Source organism: Mustela putorius, unplaced genomic scaffold (genome assembly GCF_011764305.1).
Source record: "Mustela putorius furo isolate JIRA1106 unplaced genomic scaffold, ASM1176430v1.1 tig00537350_pilon_pilon_pilon, whole genome shotgun sequence".
NCBI classification, from domain to species: Eukaryota; Metazoa; Chordata; class Mammalia; order Carnivora; family Mustelidae; genus Mustela; species Mustela putorius.
Genome location: NW_025422471.1, coordinates 21,419,178 through 21,439,229, shown reverse-complemented (window position 1 = coordinate 21,439,229; position 20,052 = coordinate 21,419,178). Strand labels below are relative to the sequence as shown.

General features: G+C 38.9%; 1 protein-coding gene across 1 annotated transcript in view; it reads left to right on the top strand.

Moving 5' to 3' along the window:
• MSH3 (mutS homolog 3) overlaps positions 1 to 20,052 on the top strand; it is a 180,670-nt gene that overhangs the window by 134,706 nt on the left and 25,912 nt on the right. The window contains 1 exon segment of the mRNA XM_045074386.1: positions 8,370 to 8,527. Within this exon segment, the coding sequence (XP_044930321.1) occupies positions 8,370 to 8,527 (158 nt within the window).

Genomic DNA, 20,052 nt, shown 5'->3' with positions numbered 1-20,052 from the left:
CTGTTTTTAAAACTCATCCCATATCACTCGTTGGTACACAAAGGTAGTGGGGGAGTTGATTAGAGGTGTAAATTCATACCTTGGTTAGCTGTTATTTTATTATCATCTTGGATAGACCACTGTACTCTTCAGTTTCTTCATCCACAGAATGAGGGTTTAGGTTGAGTAACAACTAGCTCTCTGTGGAATATAAATTGGACAGCATCCAGGCATCAGAAGTGTCTGGACCCTTTCCTTAGCATGTCAGCATACAGCCTGTGCTCCTCTCCAACTTCATTATCCCCCTTTCTGTTTGTAGATCCCCTTGGGTTAAAAGTGCAAGGATTTGGCTAAGAGCTTATCTGGACGAGGCTTTCACTAGGGAGTTTCTCACTGTAACCTGTTACTGATTGACATGTTCAGGGAATAAAACACTTTAAAACTGCCAAACTTTTTCAGCAGTCTGCAACTATTATAAAAATAGTTCTGCCATGAGTCTTTTTTGAAGATCGATGTCAATATCTGTACCTGTCAAGGAAGGAAACCTTTCTTGTAGAAAATTAACTGATGCCCAAGTCTTTGAAATTAACATGTGACAATTTTATTGTTTCCTTTCATTTTATTTTATTTTTGCAGTGCATCTCCTGACTTCAGGGGCATTCTGACTGACCGTCATCACAGTGTACCCAACAATAGACCCAGGGTTGCTGGCCCTGCGCTAGAGCAGCCCTTGTATCTGGCAGTGAATGTGTCTGCCTGTCATTGAGAAGGGAGGCCCTGTGAGACATCTGTCACGGGGATGATCTTTGCTTACTATCCCTGTTCAGCTACTTGGTAGCTCCACATTACTGGGCAAGGTCCTTAGACTCCCCAGGCCTGTTTCCTCGCCTGTAACATGGGAATGTAGTAGTAATTGTATGACCCTGTGAGGCCATTGTGAGAACAGAATGAGGTGATGCCTACCTAGTCATTAGCACAGTTACTCGTGGCACGTGCTAGCTGTGATTTTCTTATGATACCTTAACAATTGCCTTCTAGTTTTCATCTCCACTTCTCTTTTCTTTACACAGATGACAGCGTTCTTTGTGGAAATTGATTACTTATCTCAAAACTTACTGGTTTAGAGTCCGTGTTTGATTCTTGATACAGAATACTAAGATTTTATTGATTAGTGCTGTCACTGGTGACATCAGCAGTACTAAGGCAGAAACTTTAAAGATTGATCTCTAGCTTCCTCAAAGGTTTACTCAGGCCAGACCATAGGTACACTCCAGAAATAGTCCCCTTGGTACAATACTTCAGTGTTGGTTTATTGTCATTCACCCATCCATCGATCTGTGTTTTCTTTTCTTTTCTTTTTTTTTTTTTTTTTTTGAGATTTTATTTATTTATTTGGGAGTGAGAGCACAGAGAGAGAAGGTGAAGCAGGCTCCTGCTAACCAGGGAGCCCAGTGTGGGACTCCATCCCAGAACCCTGGGATCATGACCTGAGCCAAAGCCAGATGTCCACCCAACTGAGCCACCCAAGTGCCCCCTCTGTGTCTTCTTGAGAACTTGCTCTATGTGCAGCATCATGCTCCATGCCTTGCACAGGTGTGGACACCATCTCAACTGTCTAGTTGAATGCATCCCTGGGAAATTCAGTAGGCTCCAGAATGGGTTAAAGCTTGGTTTTTGCCAGCTCTCGGCTTCTGGCTACTCTGTTGGAATGCTTACTTATCCTCGCTGGTTTTCCAGATAGATTTAATGGGTTTTTCACATCTGGGACCTTCTGATGTGTGGTGCCTCTGATACAAAAGCCTGTGCTGGGAGGTAGATGCACACGTGAGATTCTTGATCATTTCCTCACTTACCCTGTCATCTTAGGGACTATAGAGGAAAGGGAGTCACATATTCCTGACTAATTCTAGAGAGAATGCAGATGATTTTTTCCTCTGTAAGGGTGGTGAATATCCCTGTCGTGGTGCCTTTCACCAGTATTTATTAAGTGCCATTTTTTTGTCAGACCTTGTAGTCAGTGGGGATGGGAAGTAAGATGGGAACTTCCTTTCCTTTTTTTTTTTCTTTTTAAAGATTTTATTTATTTATTTGACAGATAGAGATCACAAGAAGGCACAGAAGCAGAGAGAGAGGAGGAAGCAGGGTCCCGCTGAGCAGAGAGGTGGATAGGGGCTCAATCCCAGGACTCTGGGATAATGGCTTGAGCCAAAGGCAGAGGCTTTAACCCACTGAGCCACCCAGGTGCCCCGGGAACTTAACAGTGACATTGGCATTAAGTACACAAGAAAATTAGGGAAATTACAGAGAGGGATAAAAGGTATAAAGAAAAAAATGGGCTAACAGCATAGTGTATGATAGGTTAGAGGGGCTTAAGGTAGATTGAGTGGTCAGAAAAGGTCTCTCCTGGGAGCTGATGTTTGAGTTTGGACTTGAATGATGGAAAGGATCTAATCTCAGGGAAGAACATCTCTGATGGAAGGAACAAGCTATGGAAAGGCCCAAAGGCAGGAATGAGCTTAGCAGGTGGAAGAAGAACACAAATCTAGTCAGGCTAGTGCTGAGGTAACGTGTGGAGTGGGGGAGGAGATTAGGCCACACAGGCGGGCATGGTCTTTAGGTCATGGTGAGGAGTTGGGGCTTTAGTATTAGAACACTGGGGAGCTATTTGAAGGCTTTTAGCAGGAGGCAAATTCTGTTTTAATTTTTAAGGCAGTCACTCTGACTGCAATGTAGAGAACGATCTGTGGGCAGAGAAGCAGAGAGACTAGTCAGGACCTGCTGCTGTGGCCCACCAGGATGGTGGCAGTAGAGATGCAGATAAGAGGTATTTATGCATCTCAGAATACCTCCTGAATCTTCACAGTCTCTTTTTTCCCCATTAGTATTTACTAGAGTGTGCCCAGTATATAATTTATTTCCCACTGCAGGTATAAGTATTAGTGATTATTAGCAAAGCAACACTTTATTACCTACAGATAGTTGAGTTGAAAGCGTTTCACTTCTTAAAATCTTCTGAGTTCTTGTCTGGAGTCTTCAGATGCTGGATAGGCCTGGAAAGACCACTTCCACAGAAGGGACCACATGTCTGACTGGGTCACTGTGTACCATTTTTCCAAGTGAATTCCACAGCTTCCCCTCTTTGATTCAGCCCAGAGCCACATACTGTCATATGCCTGAATTTGGACATGTTATTTTTCAGAGGGTCATAGAATTTGAGGATGAGAAATCATTTAATTCAACCCCCTCACGTTAGAATTTAGGAAACGGAGACCTGCAGAGCTCTCTTAACATTTTAGTACCCTCTCACATTTTTGATTCCCATTTGAAGAAGATACCTAATTGAGCCATAAGTATAAATCCTTTTATCTTTCAAGTGATTGGAATAAATAAGGTATCTACAAGATAAAGGGTATACTTTTTTTTCCTCGTAGCTTTCCTAATTACTTATTTTAAAAAATTTGTTTTGTGTCTGCACTTCCATCACCCACCCCCATTGCTTGCTGCGTTTGGTAATTCCACTTGAGGCGGCTCCACCAACAACACCTTCACCATTCAGGGCTCCCTCGTGACACATTGTAACCCTTGTGTAGGTTATTCTGCCTTGTATTACATTTTTTACTTTCTAGTATGTAGAGTTTTTTTCTGGTGTTCTATTTTTATGTAAATATGCTGGAAATCCAAATAAAGAAATGTCATTTGAAACTGTGTAAATTTTTCCTAAATATGTTAAGGGATTTGTAAAGAGTTATTTGATGGTTCATGACAATTATTTATGAAGTAAATAATTAAATCTTAAAATAATTCATTTAAATAATTTTCAACTACCTGGTATTTCAAACAAGTGAAAAAGTATAGAAAACAGTATAGCAGATACCCATTTATCCTTCACTCAGATATCATAGAGAATGACCTTCTGTGATATGAACTTTAGATATATTTAAAGTAAATAAAGTGTTACAGACCTCCCCCTTCACTTCCTTATCTCACTGGTAACCATTATCCTCATGTTACTTGTTATCCTTATGCATATTTTTGTTCTTTTATTTATTTATATTTTAACAATATATAATTTTGTGTATTTTCAAAGTGTACACAAATATGGCACACTGAACCTGTCATATGCTATTTTGTAAATGATTGTTTTCGTAATTGTACAAAGTACATCTTTTCATTTTCCTAATGATAGACAGTTAGATTGCCTTTTTTTTCCTATTATGAATACAAACAGTACTAGAATGAATATAAATATCTGAGTACTTGTTTATTTTTCTAGGGTAGACTCCTAGAAGAGGAATTGCTGGGTCATGTAGACCAGTAATACAGAATCTTTAACTTTACTAGGCCTTTCCACATTGCCCTCCATATACTTCCAACATGCCGCATAAGTAGACTCTTAAGCCTTTTGATAATATGATGAATTTTCTGAAAGTGTCTTTTAAAAATTATTCCTTCAGAAATGTTCAGTTTTCTTCATTTGAATGTTAGAGATAGCTTATAGGTCCCTTGAACAATCCTGCAATTTCCTTTTCCTGATTAAGACTGTGTTTTTGGCCTTGAGTGTTTCTTTTTCTATAAATATCCTGTTCATGTCCTTTGCCCATTTTTCCATTGCTTTGGTGTTTTTACTGCCTAGGAGTATTACTTTATTTTAGGCCTTTTCATTTTGTGTTTAATCAAATGGGAGCACCTGGGTGCTCAGTTGGTTAAGCAACTGCCTTTGGCTCAGGTCATGATCCTGGAGTTCCAGGATGGAGTCCCACAATGGGCTCCCTGCTTGGCAGGGACCCTGCTTCTCCCTCTCTTTCTGCCTGTTGCTCTCCCTGCTTGTGCTTTCTATCAAATAAATAAATAAATAAAATCCCAATGTACTTCCATTTTTAAATCTTCCTTTATAGCTAATTAGGATTTGTGATCTCTTAAAGAATCTTTCTCTACCCCAAAATCGTATATTATTGTCTAATAATCTTGTTTGTTTGTTTGTTTTTTGTCTGTCGAAGCTGTAATGTACCTGAAACTGATTTTTGTTTATGATGTAAGTTAGGGGTCAGGATTTCTTATTTTTCTTTAAGGACATCCTTTTGACCAAACACCATCATCAAAAGATCATCCTTTGTGTACTGTACTGCAGTGTGTCCTTTGTCATAAATCAAGTAACTATATACACATCAATCTGTTTGTGTTTTTTTCTTAAAAATTTTATTTATTGAGAGAGAGAGAGTGCAAGCAGAGAGAGGAGCAGAGGGAGAGGGACAAGCAGACTCCCTGCTGAGTGCAGAGCCCTGTGCACAGAGCTCAATCTCACAACCCCGAGATCATGACCTGAGCTGAAGTCAAAAATCAGATGCTCAACTGGCTGAGCTGCCCAGGTGCCCCAGTCTGTTTCTACTTTATTCCACTGTGGGTCTTTATGCCAGAACCATAGGAATTTATTTATTGTCACATTACAGTATTGAGCTTTTCAGTCCATGAACATAGTATATTCTTTCATTTACTTAGGTGTTCTTTCATTTCTTTCAGAGATATTTTATAGTTTGCTGTGTCTTTTGTGTTTCCCTATCTTGCTTATTTCGTTAGATTTATTCCTAGGTATTTGAGTTTTTTTGATACTGTGGTCAATTTTATCAGTAAATTTTCTGTTTTTAACTACTTATTGCTAAAGTCTAGAAATAAAGTTGACTTTTGAATACTGACCTTACTTCCAAAGATCTTGCTTAATTCATTGATTATAATAATTTTTATAGGTTTCTTTAAATTTTCTGGAAACATAATCATGATCTGTAGGATTAATGACAGATGTATTATTTTCTTTCCAAAGATTGTACCTTTTATTTCCTTTTCATGCCTTTTTTTTTAATGAGTAGATACTGAATTTTATCAAATGCTTTCTCTGTGTCCTTGAAAATCATCACCTGATTTGTCTTCTTTATTCTTTTAATGTGGTAAATTACTTTGATTGGTCTTTGAATATTAAACCAACCCTATACTCCTCAAAAACTCTAAGTGTCTGTATAGCTTTGGATTTGCTTATTAATATACTAAGGAGTTTTACATACATTTTTGTGGATGAAATTGGCCTGTAATTCTTTTTTTTTGTAATGTTCTTGTTGGGTTTTTGCTATCAAGATTCTGTTGGAGTTTTGAAGTGTTTTGGTAAGAGTTGCCCTTGTTCTATTCTGTAGAAGAGTTTTATAAGATAAGTGCTATTTCTTACATGTTTGCAAGAATCAGTGGAGAAATTATCTGGGTTTGGAGTTTTTCTTGTGGAAGGGCTTTTAATTACAGATGAGTTTCTTTAATAGATGTAGGATTATTCAGATTAGCTATTTCTTGTGTCATTTTTGCCAATTTTAAAACTCATTTTATTTAAATTTTTGAAATATTTGGGTAGGTCCCAAGTTTGACTATTTATAATAGGCTTATTATTATTTTATTTTTTTTAAAGATTTTATTTATTTATTTGACAGAGAGAGATCACAGTAGGAGAGAGGAAGGGAAGAGATCACAGAGAGAGAGGAAGGGAAGCAGGCCCCATGCTGAGCAGAGAGCCCAATGTGGGACTCAATCCCAGGACCCTGAGATCATGACCTGAGCCGAAGGCAGCGGCTTAACCCACTGAGCCACCCAGGCGCCCCTAGGCTTATTATTTTTAAATCTCTGTAGAAGAATTAATTTTATTTTAATCATTATTTTCATCATTCTACTCATGCAAAGTTTCTCTCTTTGCTTTCAGTGTGCTAAGCTCTTTCCGTTCCAAGAAACATAGATTCATTCAAGTTCCTTCAAGTAATGGAGACATGTGACCCTCATTTTAAAGCTACCTGTAACCATAAGAGAAATGAATCACAGGGAGAACAAGATCTCTAGTACAGCTTGGCTTTAGTGAGTCTAGAAATGTCTGGTTAATTAGGATATAAGACAACTTTAGAGATGGAACTGGTTTTCTTTTTATCCCCTCAATAGTAAGAGTTCATGATATTTTAACTTTGAGACCCTCATTATTGGCATGAAATTTCTCAACTACTCTGTGCTCTCCTCTGCTTTTTTTTTTTTTTTAAGATTTTATTTATTTATAAGGAGGCAGAGAGAGAGGGAAGCAGGCTCCCCACTGAGCAGAGAGCCCAATGCAGGGCTTGATCCCAGGTCCCTGAGATCATGACCGGAGCCAAAGGCAGAGGCGCAACCTACTGAGCCACCCAGGCACCCCTCTCCTCTGCTTTTTCTTCCTTTTCATTGCTAACTATCCCTTTACTCCCTGCTCTGTGTAATTTTTCTTCATTCCTTTTGTTTCCTCGTAACTTCTTACTCATGATCTCCAGTGCTTTGTGGCCTTGTTCTGTCTTCCTCCAGATTGAATCAGTGCATGGTACTCAGTTTAAACTCCCAAGAGATTATTTGATTAGTTCCAGAAGCCCTTTTATGTGAGGCCATCTCTAAGACTCTTGGTGAGTTACACAGTGGCCACTCTTGACCAAGCAGGTATTGCCCAGCATGGTGGGTTTACAGAGCACAGCACATGGATGCCTCGGGCTCACTTGCTGCAGTGGTCTCCTGCTGGACAATTTCCCTTAGGACAAGTCTATATGTGGCAAGTACTGTAATTGGTTAATAGAGGCAAGTTCTAGAAGTTAAATTAGTGTAAGTGTTTGAGCTTTTCTGCCACTTTTTCTTTTAGATTTTATTTATTTATTTGACAGAGAGATCACAAGGAGGCAGAGAGGCAGGCAGAGAGAGAGGAGGAAGCAGGCTCCTTGCTGAACCGAGACCCCAATGTGGGGCTTGATCCCAGGACCCTGAGATCAAGACCTGAGCCGAAGGCAGAGGCTTAACCCATTGAGCCACCCAGGTGTGCCCGCTTTTCTGCCTCCTTTACATGCCCTGGTGAAATGCCAGTGAAAAATGCTGATAAAGCTAATACCTAGAATTTGGCATTATAAACCTCTTCAGTAGTCGTCCATCTAGAACTGAAAAAATTCTTGTGCTACAAACTCAAATTAGGGCCTTGAGCAATTAGCTATATAATGTGTGCAGTTTTAGGATGGATAAATGAAATTGACAGATTTTAAATATAAGCAATATTAAAAACTCACAAAGAGTCAGATTGATGAATGTTTAATGAGAAAGCCGTAGTAGTTACCTCATTTAGGTTGCTTCTGGTTTCCTTTTTCATATGTGGAAACCATCCTGTATATTGCTCAGAATTCTTCTGCAATAGCATGGTTCAGGTTGAAGACAAAGAGGTCCTCTTTCCCTTTGTGATACTTAATCAGTAATGTATTTAAATACCAGAAAGCCATCTTTTGCCCAATGCATTCTCATTTATGGAATAAATTATAGATATTACATAAAAGCCCTTTGGGTACAACAAGTAAAATTTCTTTTTAATTTTCTAGGGGGATTCAGAGAGAGTAATGATAATCACTGGACCAAACATGGGTGGAAAGAGCTCCTACATAAAACAAGTTGCATTGATTACTATCATGGCTCAGATTGGCTCCTACGTTCCTGCAGAGGAAGCAACAATTGGAATCGTGGATGGCATTTTCACGAGGTAAAAACATTAGTTCTATTTGAATATATTTCTGAAAATAAAGCAAGCCCACATTGTCACATGAACTTTCTGTGTACATATTTAGATGAATAGATTTGCTCTTAAAATATTTAAGGCTTTGGAGCTTAAAGAAATCATTTTATCATGAATATTAATATCAGAAGAGCCCAAGGAGAGCATTTTGTCCAGTAATTTTCAAGTTATTTTTAGCTCCTGAGTTCTTTAACAAAAATCTTATCTTATATAAAAGATGAATATTTAAACAGATAAAAGCAGATCTGCTTTGCCTGAGTCAGAGTGGAAGGCTTGCAGACTTGCCTGGATAGGCTGTGCAGAGAACAGTCTGAACACCAGTTCACACTCTCCTTGTTTTATAGGTAGGGGACTGAAAACAGACTGAAAAGGGCAGTGGCCCAAGATAATTTAATTTATATTCTCTCTCTCTCTCTCTTTTTTTTTTTACTCTAAGAAAATTCTCTACAGCCAACTGGGTCTTACCCTTTATAAATCTAAATGCATGTCATATTAAGAATACAGGTGAAATATCCTGGTCTTACTAATAGGATAATCATAGTTTAATCTATTTATTCAGCTTTATCAGTTCCTTAAGTATTATACTTCTTGCATTTCCTTTTTTGGAAAAATTAAATATAGTCTATATTGTGTAGTTAAGCTTTGTGTATAAATTGATTTCTTGTCTAGCTGCATATTTATATGATTCTTGACTTTGGAATTACATCAGAGTATATCACATGCTGATATTGATGCACCTGAGTAGACATGAAAATACTTTATCTTAGAGTTTGGTTTTTAGTCTGAGTGAGGAAAGCAAGGAGACCTAAATTCTTTTTGATGGCATATCACCAAGCAGATGTTATTTTGATCTCTGTATATTTGCAGATGAACTCAGTATAAGAAATTTAAGGAATCTTTCTTTACTTTTAAATTGTCATTTTCTATTTTGTAAAAAAAACAAAAAGTATGTGTTTGTGTGTATGTAAATATACTTGGTATTTTATTTCAGTTACACTATTAGGGAGAGGGACAGAGAAATTTAACAAAGAGCAAAAAGATTTTAGAAGATTCACAAAGAAAAAGATTAAAAATGTAAGGTGGTTTGTCTGAAAGAGAATCTTGTTAGTGAGCAGAATGTCAGATGTTTTTAGATACAAGTAATAGAAAAGAAAAGAAGAGTTTACTTTTCTCATATAACGAGAAGACTTGGGGTGGACTGCTGCTTCTGCTCCTTCAGTGGTTCTGCAGTTTTGTTGGCCTTTCTTTCATAGTTGCAAGATAGTTGTTGTGACTCCAGACATCACATCACATGAGGAAAAAGGAAGAATACCACAGTTCCCCCCAACACCTTTTATTTATTTCCAGAAAATCAGTACCTTTTCAGAAGCCTCTCAGAAAACTTCCACTTATATCTCACTGTCTTGGCCGTAATTGCAAGGGAAACCGAAAGTAAGAATTTGCTTTTGACCAGCTTTCCTCATGGAGTTAGACAAGTGTTTGGGAATGGATTCAGAGGTAATCAGAAAATGGTTTATGTCTACAAAAAATGAATTCAGTGATGATAATAATAAAAACAGCTAAACTTTATTATATATGTGTGTGTTTTTAAAACTTCTTATCAGTGTATAGGGACTGCCATGTGCCCTTTATATTAATACTTTATATAAAGTAACATTCAATGATAGCAAGTATAAGCCTACTGAAAAAGGACAAGCAACACTAATTTCAGGAATTTGGGGGTATTTATTCATTTTCATTTATTCATTCATCCAACGCATACTAACTTAGCATCTACTGTATGACATATATGACTATATGACATAATGACTATATGATTGGGACTACGATACAACCATGGTTTCTGTTCTGGCATTTACGGGAAGAGGGAGATTTTCTTTTTTCCATAGATCCCGACTTCATTTATATGTAGTAAGTAGAAATATGCAGAGACAGAGCAGTCGTTTAGGCAGTTGTGTATGGAGTCCAGAGGGAGAGATGAAAGGTAATGATACAAATTTGCTATGAGACATTTTTGTATAAGCGATAAGTAAAGTCTTAGGTATAGGTGAGATCTTCTCAGTAGAGAGTATAGCGGAGAAAATAGTGCCCTAAGGCTGAGCCTTAAGACTGCCAACATGGCATAGATGAGTCAGATGATAAGCTAGAAAAACCAACAGGAGGACAAAAACCAGGATGTTACGTTGTCAGGAGAAGACTCCTCCAAGGAGAAAGGAAGTGGCCAGCAGCTCAGAGTGGTCAAATGAATCAGATGAAATGAAGCCAGAAAAGTCAACTTTGATCTTGACAAAATGGTGGTCATTAGCAAGAGCTGTTTTGTTTGTTTGTTTAAAAGATTTGTTTATTGTAGAGAGAGAGAGAAAAAGCATGAGTGGCAGGGACAGAGGGAGAGAGAATCCCACACAGACTTTGCACTGAGCATGGAGCCCAGTGCAGGGCTCAGTCTCATGACCTTGAGATTAAGACATGAGCCAAAACCAGCTGTCAGATGCCCAACGACCTGTGCCACCCAGGTGCCCCAGCAAGAGCTGTTTTGGTGGAGTGGTGGCAGACGGTAAAGGAGTGAGCCAGAGGTCAAGAAATAGACTATACAGGTGTGGCCAGGCAGCTTGGCTGGGAGGAGGAGGTGAGAGATCCAGCTTTATGGCTTGTTTTGTTCGTGAATGGTAGACTTGAACATGATTCAGTGGAATATCCAAGGGGATATGTTATATCCATAAATTTATGATTTAAAAAATGCTTCAATTACCTTGGAGGATATTAAAATAAGTTAATGATATTTATAATAACAAAAATCATTAATCACTTTGGAGAATGAAAATAAAAAAATAAAGAGAGAATCAAGACAATTCTGTCTTTCCACATAGGTGACGAGAGGAAGTTTCTCATTATAGAAGTGCCCCAGCTAATAGGCGAAGAAAGAATGATAGAATTAGAGTGTCACCCTTTTTTGCAACCCCCTCCAAGGGTGGAGTTTTTCCAGAGAAGTGAATGAAAGAGTAGAGGGTATATAAGAGTTGTCAAGTGTGGGAGCCTGGGTGTCTTCATCAGTTAAGCATTTGCCTTGGGCTCAGGTCATGATCCCAGGGGGCTAGGATCGAGTCCCACTTTGGGCTCCCTTCTTTGTGAAGAGCCTGCTTCTCCCTCTTCCTCTGCTGCTCCCCCTGCTTGTGCTTACTCTCTCTCTCTGTCTCTCTCTCTCTCTCTCAGTCAGATAAAGAAATAAAATCTTTAAATCTAAAAAAAGAGATTAGGGTTGGCAAGCGCACATTGGGAATAATGGACCATAGAACGTCAACAGAGAAGAGGGCCCAAGGGAAAGCACAGTGGTAGGTGGGCTGGAGTCCTGCGGGGCTGGAAGAGCAGTTGTGGTGGATGTGCTGCATGAGCCAGAATGGGCAGCTTTTGAGGCGAAACAGTTCATGTCTCTGCTGAAGTCCAGCATGTGCCCCTGGTGCTGGATGGCTGAGATAGAGTAGAGGAGGAGAGCGGCTAAGAGGAGATCTAGGCTTGATCTAGGTGGTGTTGGTTGGTTTAGCTTCCAGAAGCGTTGGCAGGTTTCTTGGGGCAGAGGGGAGAATATACACCAAATGTTAACAACTTTGATGAGTGGTGGTGGGGGGATTTGAAGTTAAATAGCTGACAACATGGACAAAGGGAGGATGTCATGGTCAAACGGTATAACCTCAAAGGAGCTGTTGTTATTACAAGAAGGTAGAGTCTAGAAGTAAGAATGGTAAGCAGGAGAATCCTTGCCGTATCAGAGGAGGCAAGGAAATGAATAGGTGATTTCCGAGAGAGGGTTGCAGGGGAGGGACTGGAGAGGAAGGGAGGGAGTGCCCATGGGGAGAAGAGACTGGGGACACAGGCAAGTTGGCCGGCCATTTGGCAGTATGGCAAGGGGCCCAGTGTCTGGGTTTAGGAGGTAATGAGGTAGAGAGTTGGAGAAAACCTGGAAGTAGAGAGCAGTATGGACTTGATGTTGGAGGCTACACAAGCCACAGAGGAGGACACACAGTGTTCTGACTGAGGAACATATGGAAGGACAAGGGTGGTACCTGAGATGAGTCTCACCAAGCTTGGGTAGTGGTGGGTCCACAAGCTGTCAGTGCCACACACCACAGCCTAACTGGAATGGCCCTGAAACTTGAGATGCATACTGTGTCACCTGGACCCAGAAGCTCCTCAGTCCAGCAGGAAAGAAACAGATAAAATAAGTGTGAGTCGTTGGCGTTGTCCCCTACGGGAATTGCTGGATGTACTCTGGCCAGTGGTGCATTTTTTCCTGCTTCAGGTCTAATCCCGGCCCCCACTTCTTATTACATATTATTGCAGAAACTGGTCCCCTGCTCTCCCAGTCTTCCTTTCTTCCTCTCCAGTGAGTTTTCACACCTCTGTGAGGTGCCTCTCAGAGCACATCTATGACCAGGTCATTCTGCTAAACCTCGAACGGTAAATACAGGTCTCTGGGCATGTCAGTCCGGAACCCCCAGATGACTGCAAACTTTTCAGTCTTGTTTTCTGTTTCTTTCCCTCCCCTACCAGTGTGTTAACCCAGCACTTCCTTCTGAATTCCAGGAAGCTATTATGTGCTTTCTCATTTGTCTTTTTTTTAGTTTTTACTATTTCCTGCATCAGAAATACTTCTTCTAATTTTTTTTTTGTTTAAATTCCACCTCCTTCATGAAGCCTTCCTTGATTCCCCTAGCCAGAATTAATCTTTCTCATCTCTGTTCTTCCATCATCCATGTATTTTGCCTTTTTTAAAAAGCTCTTACCACTTTTAGTTTTATAGCTCTTCCTGTACAGGTCTGCCTCTGCTATTGTGTGATCTGTTCCCGAAAGATGAGTCTCATGTTTTGTACATTTCTCTTTTCCTTCCCTGAACCTGGACCTTGCTCTACTTGTACATACACAAAACAGGGCTGTTGAATGAATTGACTTTTAACTCAAGATCAAGCACATGGAAGCTAAATCCACAGGCAGTGGGGACCCTTGAAGACGTAGGAGTAGGGAAGCGATGTGATCAGAGTTACAGTTGAGGTTCCAGGAGGATTCATCTGGCCACCCTGTGAAAGACAGACTATATAAAGGCATGATGTCATGATCTAATTTTTGGAGAGATCCTGAGCAATTTAATTAGACTAATAGACATGGGAATGGATGAGGGACAGAGGAGAGATGTTTGCAGGGTTAAAACTGACAGGCTCTGGTAGCTACAGTAGATGAAGAGAGATAGTTGAACTCGAGGCAAGGAGGCATCAAGCCTAGTGACCAAAAGGAGTGAATAGTGGTGCTTGTCAGTAACACTGGGAACTTCAGGAGAAGGATCTGATTTCGGAATTGATCTTAACTGGTAACATGCAGCACAGCAAGGAGGCCTCATCATAAGACAGCCATTACTTTCTATGTTCGTGAGCACAAACTATAGGCTCTTGGGATATTGAGCATTCTCTCAATGAGAAGGCCCAGAACTCTAGGGTACTGAACGCATGTTTTTCTTAAAACCTTACCATGTACTAGGGTTTGATGCTAGGACTTAGGGATACCAAGCCAAATGAAACCTTTTGACCTGCCCTCCAGAAACAGGTGAGGGAGACGGAGGCCTGAGGCATTACAGTGCGGTGAGATCTTGGCATTGCTGGAGAAGTGATTGTGTCTGTGTCTTCATTTGCTTGCCTATTTATTTGTATTTATCGTGTCATCTTCCAGAAAAGAGTTAAGTGTTGGTTTGCAGAAGATTCCAAGTAGTCCAAGTAGTGTAAGTAAAAATGAGGGCAAGGCCTTAAAATGGAGCCAGCAATGAATCTGAAAATATTTATCACATAATGACTAACACTGTTGTGGAGTTTCCACAAAGGTGAGCTTGTTCAGTTAAAATAGTTCACAGTGCCTAGAAAAACAAATTACTTAAGAAAACAGCTTCAAAAAAACCTTTTTATTGCGTTAGAAAATGGTTTGTAACAGTAAGACTAGCTAGTGGCTGGCCTGGAAGGGGCTTGGATGGAACGTGAGCTTCTTCTCTTCCATGCGTGACGGTGTGCCTTCATCTCCTGAACCAGGTGCAGCCTCAAGGAGCTGGACTGATCACCAGTCACTGCGTTGGTCACTGCACCAACTAATCTTTAAACCTTGCAAACACTGAATTGATGATTTCATAGAGTAGTTTTCATTCCGAATTAACGCCTTCACAGGTGTCTGCTCTTTCAGCTACTTGGGGATACATTTTACAGTTACCTGGTCCTGGTGGGCCCATCCAGAGGAAATATTACATGAAAGAATATCCTTGTTATAAGACATGAAAAAAAGAGCTGGTTACAAAGCCTGGCATTCAGTATGATTCCACTTTTGTATGAGAAATTATACATGTAAATATATGCAGAGAAAATCATCGAAATAGAAGGCTTGTATTCTAAAATACCATAAGGGATATGGGATTATGGTGAGTGTTCTTTCCTACTGCTTATTAATATTTTTAAACATCTGAAATAAATACGTAACATAGATACAACCTCAAATTAAGGGCAGTATCAATCAAAATGAGATGTTTTGTAGGAATCCAGTGAAATGCTTATGTGGTCACTGTCTGGGAACACTTTTTTCCAGGGCAGATTTCTCTTCCCTACTCAGTGGAATGGAATTTGGGGTTCTGAGGGTAAACCTCCCCAGGTGATTCAGTGTATTAGAGCTTACTTTTCAAAAAAGTGTTTAACCCAGCCTATGGTTTTTCCTCCTGTAGACATTGATGGTTTTCTTGTCTGGGTCATTATACAAGATGGTGTCTTTAATTTTCATAACTCACGTTGTCATTTGCACATGTAACATCTAAAACAATGAGTTTGAACCCTTAATGTACCTTGGACTTTTTTTGAGAGAGAGAGAGAAAGTACATGTGTGTACACAAAGGTGGTAAGGGGCAGAGGAAGAGGGGGAGAGAGACTCTTAAAACAGGCTCTAAGCCCAGCACAGAGCCTGAGACAGATGGGATCACGACCCTGAGATCATGACCTGAGCTGAAATCACGAGTCTGACATTTAACCCACTGAGGCACCCAGGTACCCCCATTGGATTTTTTTGTAATGGAGCTTTTAGAAAACAGTGATACATGGACCGTAGAGGTTTTAAGTTGGACTGGGGTCTAGAAGTTGAGTTATGTAAGCGTCCAGATGGTTTTGAAGTGCAGCTGAGGTTGAGAAGCATTTCCCCAAACCCTTGCTGGAGAGCTCAGTTGTTTAATTATAAAAGATAATTTAAAAATTGTAAATGCTTATTATGAAAACAGCCTGACAGTATAAAGAGTATAGAGTGGAACTTTTGTCTTCTGCCCAGGTCAACAACTATTAATGGTTCTCTGTATAACTTTCCACAAATGTGCAAGTATATGTAAATCTTCTTTTATATAAAAGGTATTATACTAAGCATTACTGCTATGCAGCTTGCTTTTATTTCCAGATATGTAGGGGACATGTTTCCCTACCAGTTCATGCTAATTAATCTCACATGTTTTAATGGCTGCAAGGTATCTGCTGTGCAGAGATTCCTGGGTCTCTAACCTCAGAGGACTGTATCTGGGATGCACTACTTTAGTATAAAGATCCTGTTCCCTGTCTTTTCTTCTGTCCTCACCCTCTCTTCCTTTACAGTTGGAAAGGAGTCTTCCTGGACCACATTCATTTATATCTTAGATCCTTACTGGAATGTGGTATGATAGTATGCCTTCATATTTTCATTTATTTATTGTAAAATAATTCAGACATATAACAATGCCCCAGGTAACTACCACTCTGCTAAAGAAATAAAACATGGCCAATACTATTGAACCGACAATTCTCCCTAATTCTTTTCCTTTCCACCCCATTTAGAGGACCTGCCCTTCTGACTGTAGTTGTCATCCCATGCATTTGTCTCTAGTTTTACTACATAGGTATGTTTTTGAGAACATACAGAGTTATTGGGTATGCTCTTACCCTTTATATGTATGTTATCACACTGTGTTTTCTTCTGCAAGTGGCCTTTCCCCCAATATTGTATTTATGAAATTCATCCATATGGATACATGTAATTCCAGTTTACTCATTTTTCTGTTATTATGGATATTCCATTGTACATGCACCTACCACAGTTTATCCATTTTCCATGATTGATATTTAACATGATTCAGATTTGTTGCAAATGCAGGTAGTACTGGTACTTGTCTTGAATCCTTCTGGTACACATGAATGAGTTTTCTGAATCCCAGCTGTTATCTAGGAGTGGGACTGTGGAGTGTAAGGAATGTGTGTCTTTCTTGTTCTTCAGGGAGGCTGCCAGCAGTATGTAAAAGTTTGTACTTGTGCTTTAACATTAAATTAGGGGTATCTAGGTGGTTCGGGTAGCTGAGAGTCTGACTTGTGATTTTGGCTCAGGTCACGATCTCTCAGTCATGAGATTGAGCCCTGCATCTGGTGTCTGCGTCTGCACTGGGTATGAGCCTGCTTAGGGTTCTCTCTCTCACTCTCCTTCTGTCCCCCTCCCCCACTGGCACAGGTGTGCAGGCATGTATTCACCTGTGCATACATGCTCTCTCTGTCTCAGAAATAAGTGCAGAAAATAAAAGAAAATTAGACATACCCATTTGATGATGTTTCTATATAGTCTTCCAAATTGCTCGTAAGTAAATTTTCTTTTTTTTAATTTACAGTCTTGTACATGAAGTGCCATCTGAGAAGTCATTTTTTGTTAATGCTAGGGGATTATTTTCCCTCTGTGTGCATGCTTTGCCTGTTTACAGAAAGATCTGAAGCACTTTATTGGCCTTCTCTGACAAACTGCCAGGCCTCCTCTCATCAGCTGATGGTTACTTTCTTTAATTCCTTTTTGTCTTGGCTGCCAGGAAAGCCAGAGCTAAATTCAAGGCTCAGGTGCAGAAACAGATTTAGTTTAGTTTTCCCCTTATCATACATGGGACTATTTCTCTAATATGGTTCTTATAACAGTTGCATCAGAATCAGAGAGAAACTTGTTTCAAATGTTTAAAACTTTCTAATCCCTGATCAGAGACCTATTAAGTTGGAATCGCTGAGACCCAAAATTAGCATTTTCAACACTTGTGTAAAATGTGCTGTCTTAAATATGAAGATCTACTGTATGGCTTATGATCTTAGTTTCATATTCTTTGTAATTCTTCCATAATAGGTCTGTTGTTATTCAAATCATTGCAAATCCTGTTTGGACTCAGTGGAAGAAGTACTGAAAATCTAGCAGAGTGAGATAGATGCATAACACTTGGCTCCAAATTTTTACCTTTAAGTTGGTTATTTTTGTTTTATTGACTGGACATTTATGACACCGGGTTTAAATTCATGCATTCTGTAAATACTAGTTGAGTGCCTACTTTGTGCCGTGTGCTGTGCTGTCAGAGGAATAAATGAATGTGTGAAAAGCTGTGAACAGACAGGCTTTAGGAATATTTTTTACTGAATGTTGTAACCTTGTATAAGCCTATTCCTGAACAAGAACATTATTTTTAATAGTAGAATTTTGGCAAACATATACATGTGGCTCTAATTAGTATATTTATATCAGTATTTTGTGATATATGTATTTATCAATGAAATATTTCTAGACACATATTTCCAAGGATCATTAACATGTTTGAGTGCATCACCAGAATATAAGGTCTCTTGTTTATTAACCTGATAAATGCAAACTTAAACCTCATTTACCTTTTTAGACTTGCTAATTAAGTTTTAGAAAAGCAGTGAATTAAATGTGGCTTGAAAAAAGCAAAACAATTGGCTTCTGTCAGCATAATTTATGTCAATTAAATGTTGGTAGAAAGTGGTATTTACATTAAATGGCCCTTGGTTAATAATTTTCTTGCCATGTTACCCAAGTAAAGTCTGTTTCAGCTCCTCACTTCAGGAACTGTGTACTCAAAATGGCAACAGTGTGCTTATTTTAAGAGAGAGTTGGAGCATAATAGGCATTCAGATGCTTAACTTATTTTGAATATTTGCTTTTGACCGTGTGGATGATTACTGATTTGTTTGCACAGTCTGGCTTAATTCAGCAAATACTGATTGAGTTGTATATACTCCACCTACTGTGGAGTATTTGTAGTCTATTAAATATATATGATATATATTTATATATATACTTGTATGTGTATATATTCTAATATATATTCATATATTTTATATATGTATGTATATATCCTCCTTGGGCAGAAAGAGAACATCTTGAATCAGTGTATGTTTTCCAGTTGGTAGTAAATACCAGCACTAAAAACCGCATGATAAGTGATATTTTACAAAATGAGTAGGCTGTTATGAATTCTGTTGGCATCAGAAGTGTTGCCTATTAATATCTCTGTTGTTTATTTAGTTCCCACAGCTGTGTTTGCCAAACAGGAGATGCCTCACTTCATCTTTTGATAAGAAGTGGTTGTGTGAATTTAATACTTCAGTCACCTGAGGAGTTGGTTTGGTTTGAAATGCAGAGCCCAGGCAGTTCCCTTAAACACAGATCCCTTGGATATAGTGTTGTAATTGGTGTGATGAAGGAGACTCTTAGACTCTGTATTTAAGAACCTCTGCAAGTGACCCTGAAACATATTCAGATTTAGGAGCCATTGTTCAATTTCCACTCCCAAAATTTTGCAAAGAGAACAACAAAATCAGAGAGATTGTGATTTTGTCTGCCTCAGCTCATAATGTGTGTGTAATTATAAGGATGCATCCCTCTGGTTGTGTCAGGTTCCCCTCTATTAATCTTATTAATTAATCTGAGTAATTAATTAATCTGATTAATCTTATTCCTGATGAGTGATTGATCTTGTCTTTCTTTTGATGGCCTTAATTATTTGTGGTTTTAACATATGCAGTTAAGGTTGGAAAAGAACATTTGCTCTCTTCATTATTATCCTTTGAAATTCTTGGGACTTTCCCACAGAGCGGACTAGTAGATATGTTAGAGAATAGTTTGCCCAGTCAGCATATCCTGGGTTCCCTTTGATAGGAAAATGCCCCTGTCCTTCATAAGTGGCCTGCCTATGTTTGTAGATGTTTCGAGTGAACATGGATTCATGAGAGCCAACACAAGTTTGGCATTTTTCTGGATTATTGTCTTGATTCTCAGCAACGTTTCCATTGAAATTGAAAAATTGCTAACAGTATTTTTTGCTTGGTTATATATATATGCAGTTCAGTGTTACAACTTTTATAAATTAATTTTAAATACTGTAGTGTGATGTGATTGCAACTGTTAGTAGAAACAATTATATGAAAGAAAAACTTTTCTTGTCTTTTGTAATAATTTTATTGCTGCTAATCAAGTGTTTTCGATATGGCTAGAAGAAAGCTGCTTCTTTAACCTGGTAATTACTTTCTTTTTCCTTTGTCTTAAAGTAATGATACAATAAAGTGTTCTTAAATGTATCATTTGTGATTTTTAAAAATAACATATTTTCTAATTACACTGGAATGCTTGTTCACTGTGCAAGATTTAAAAAT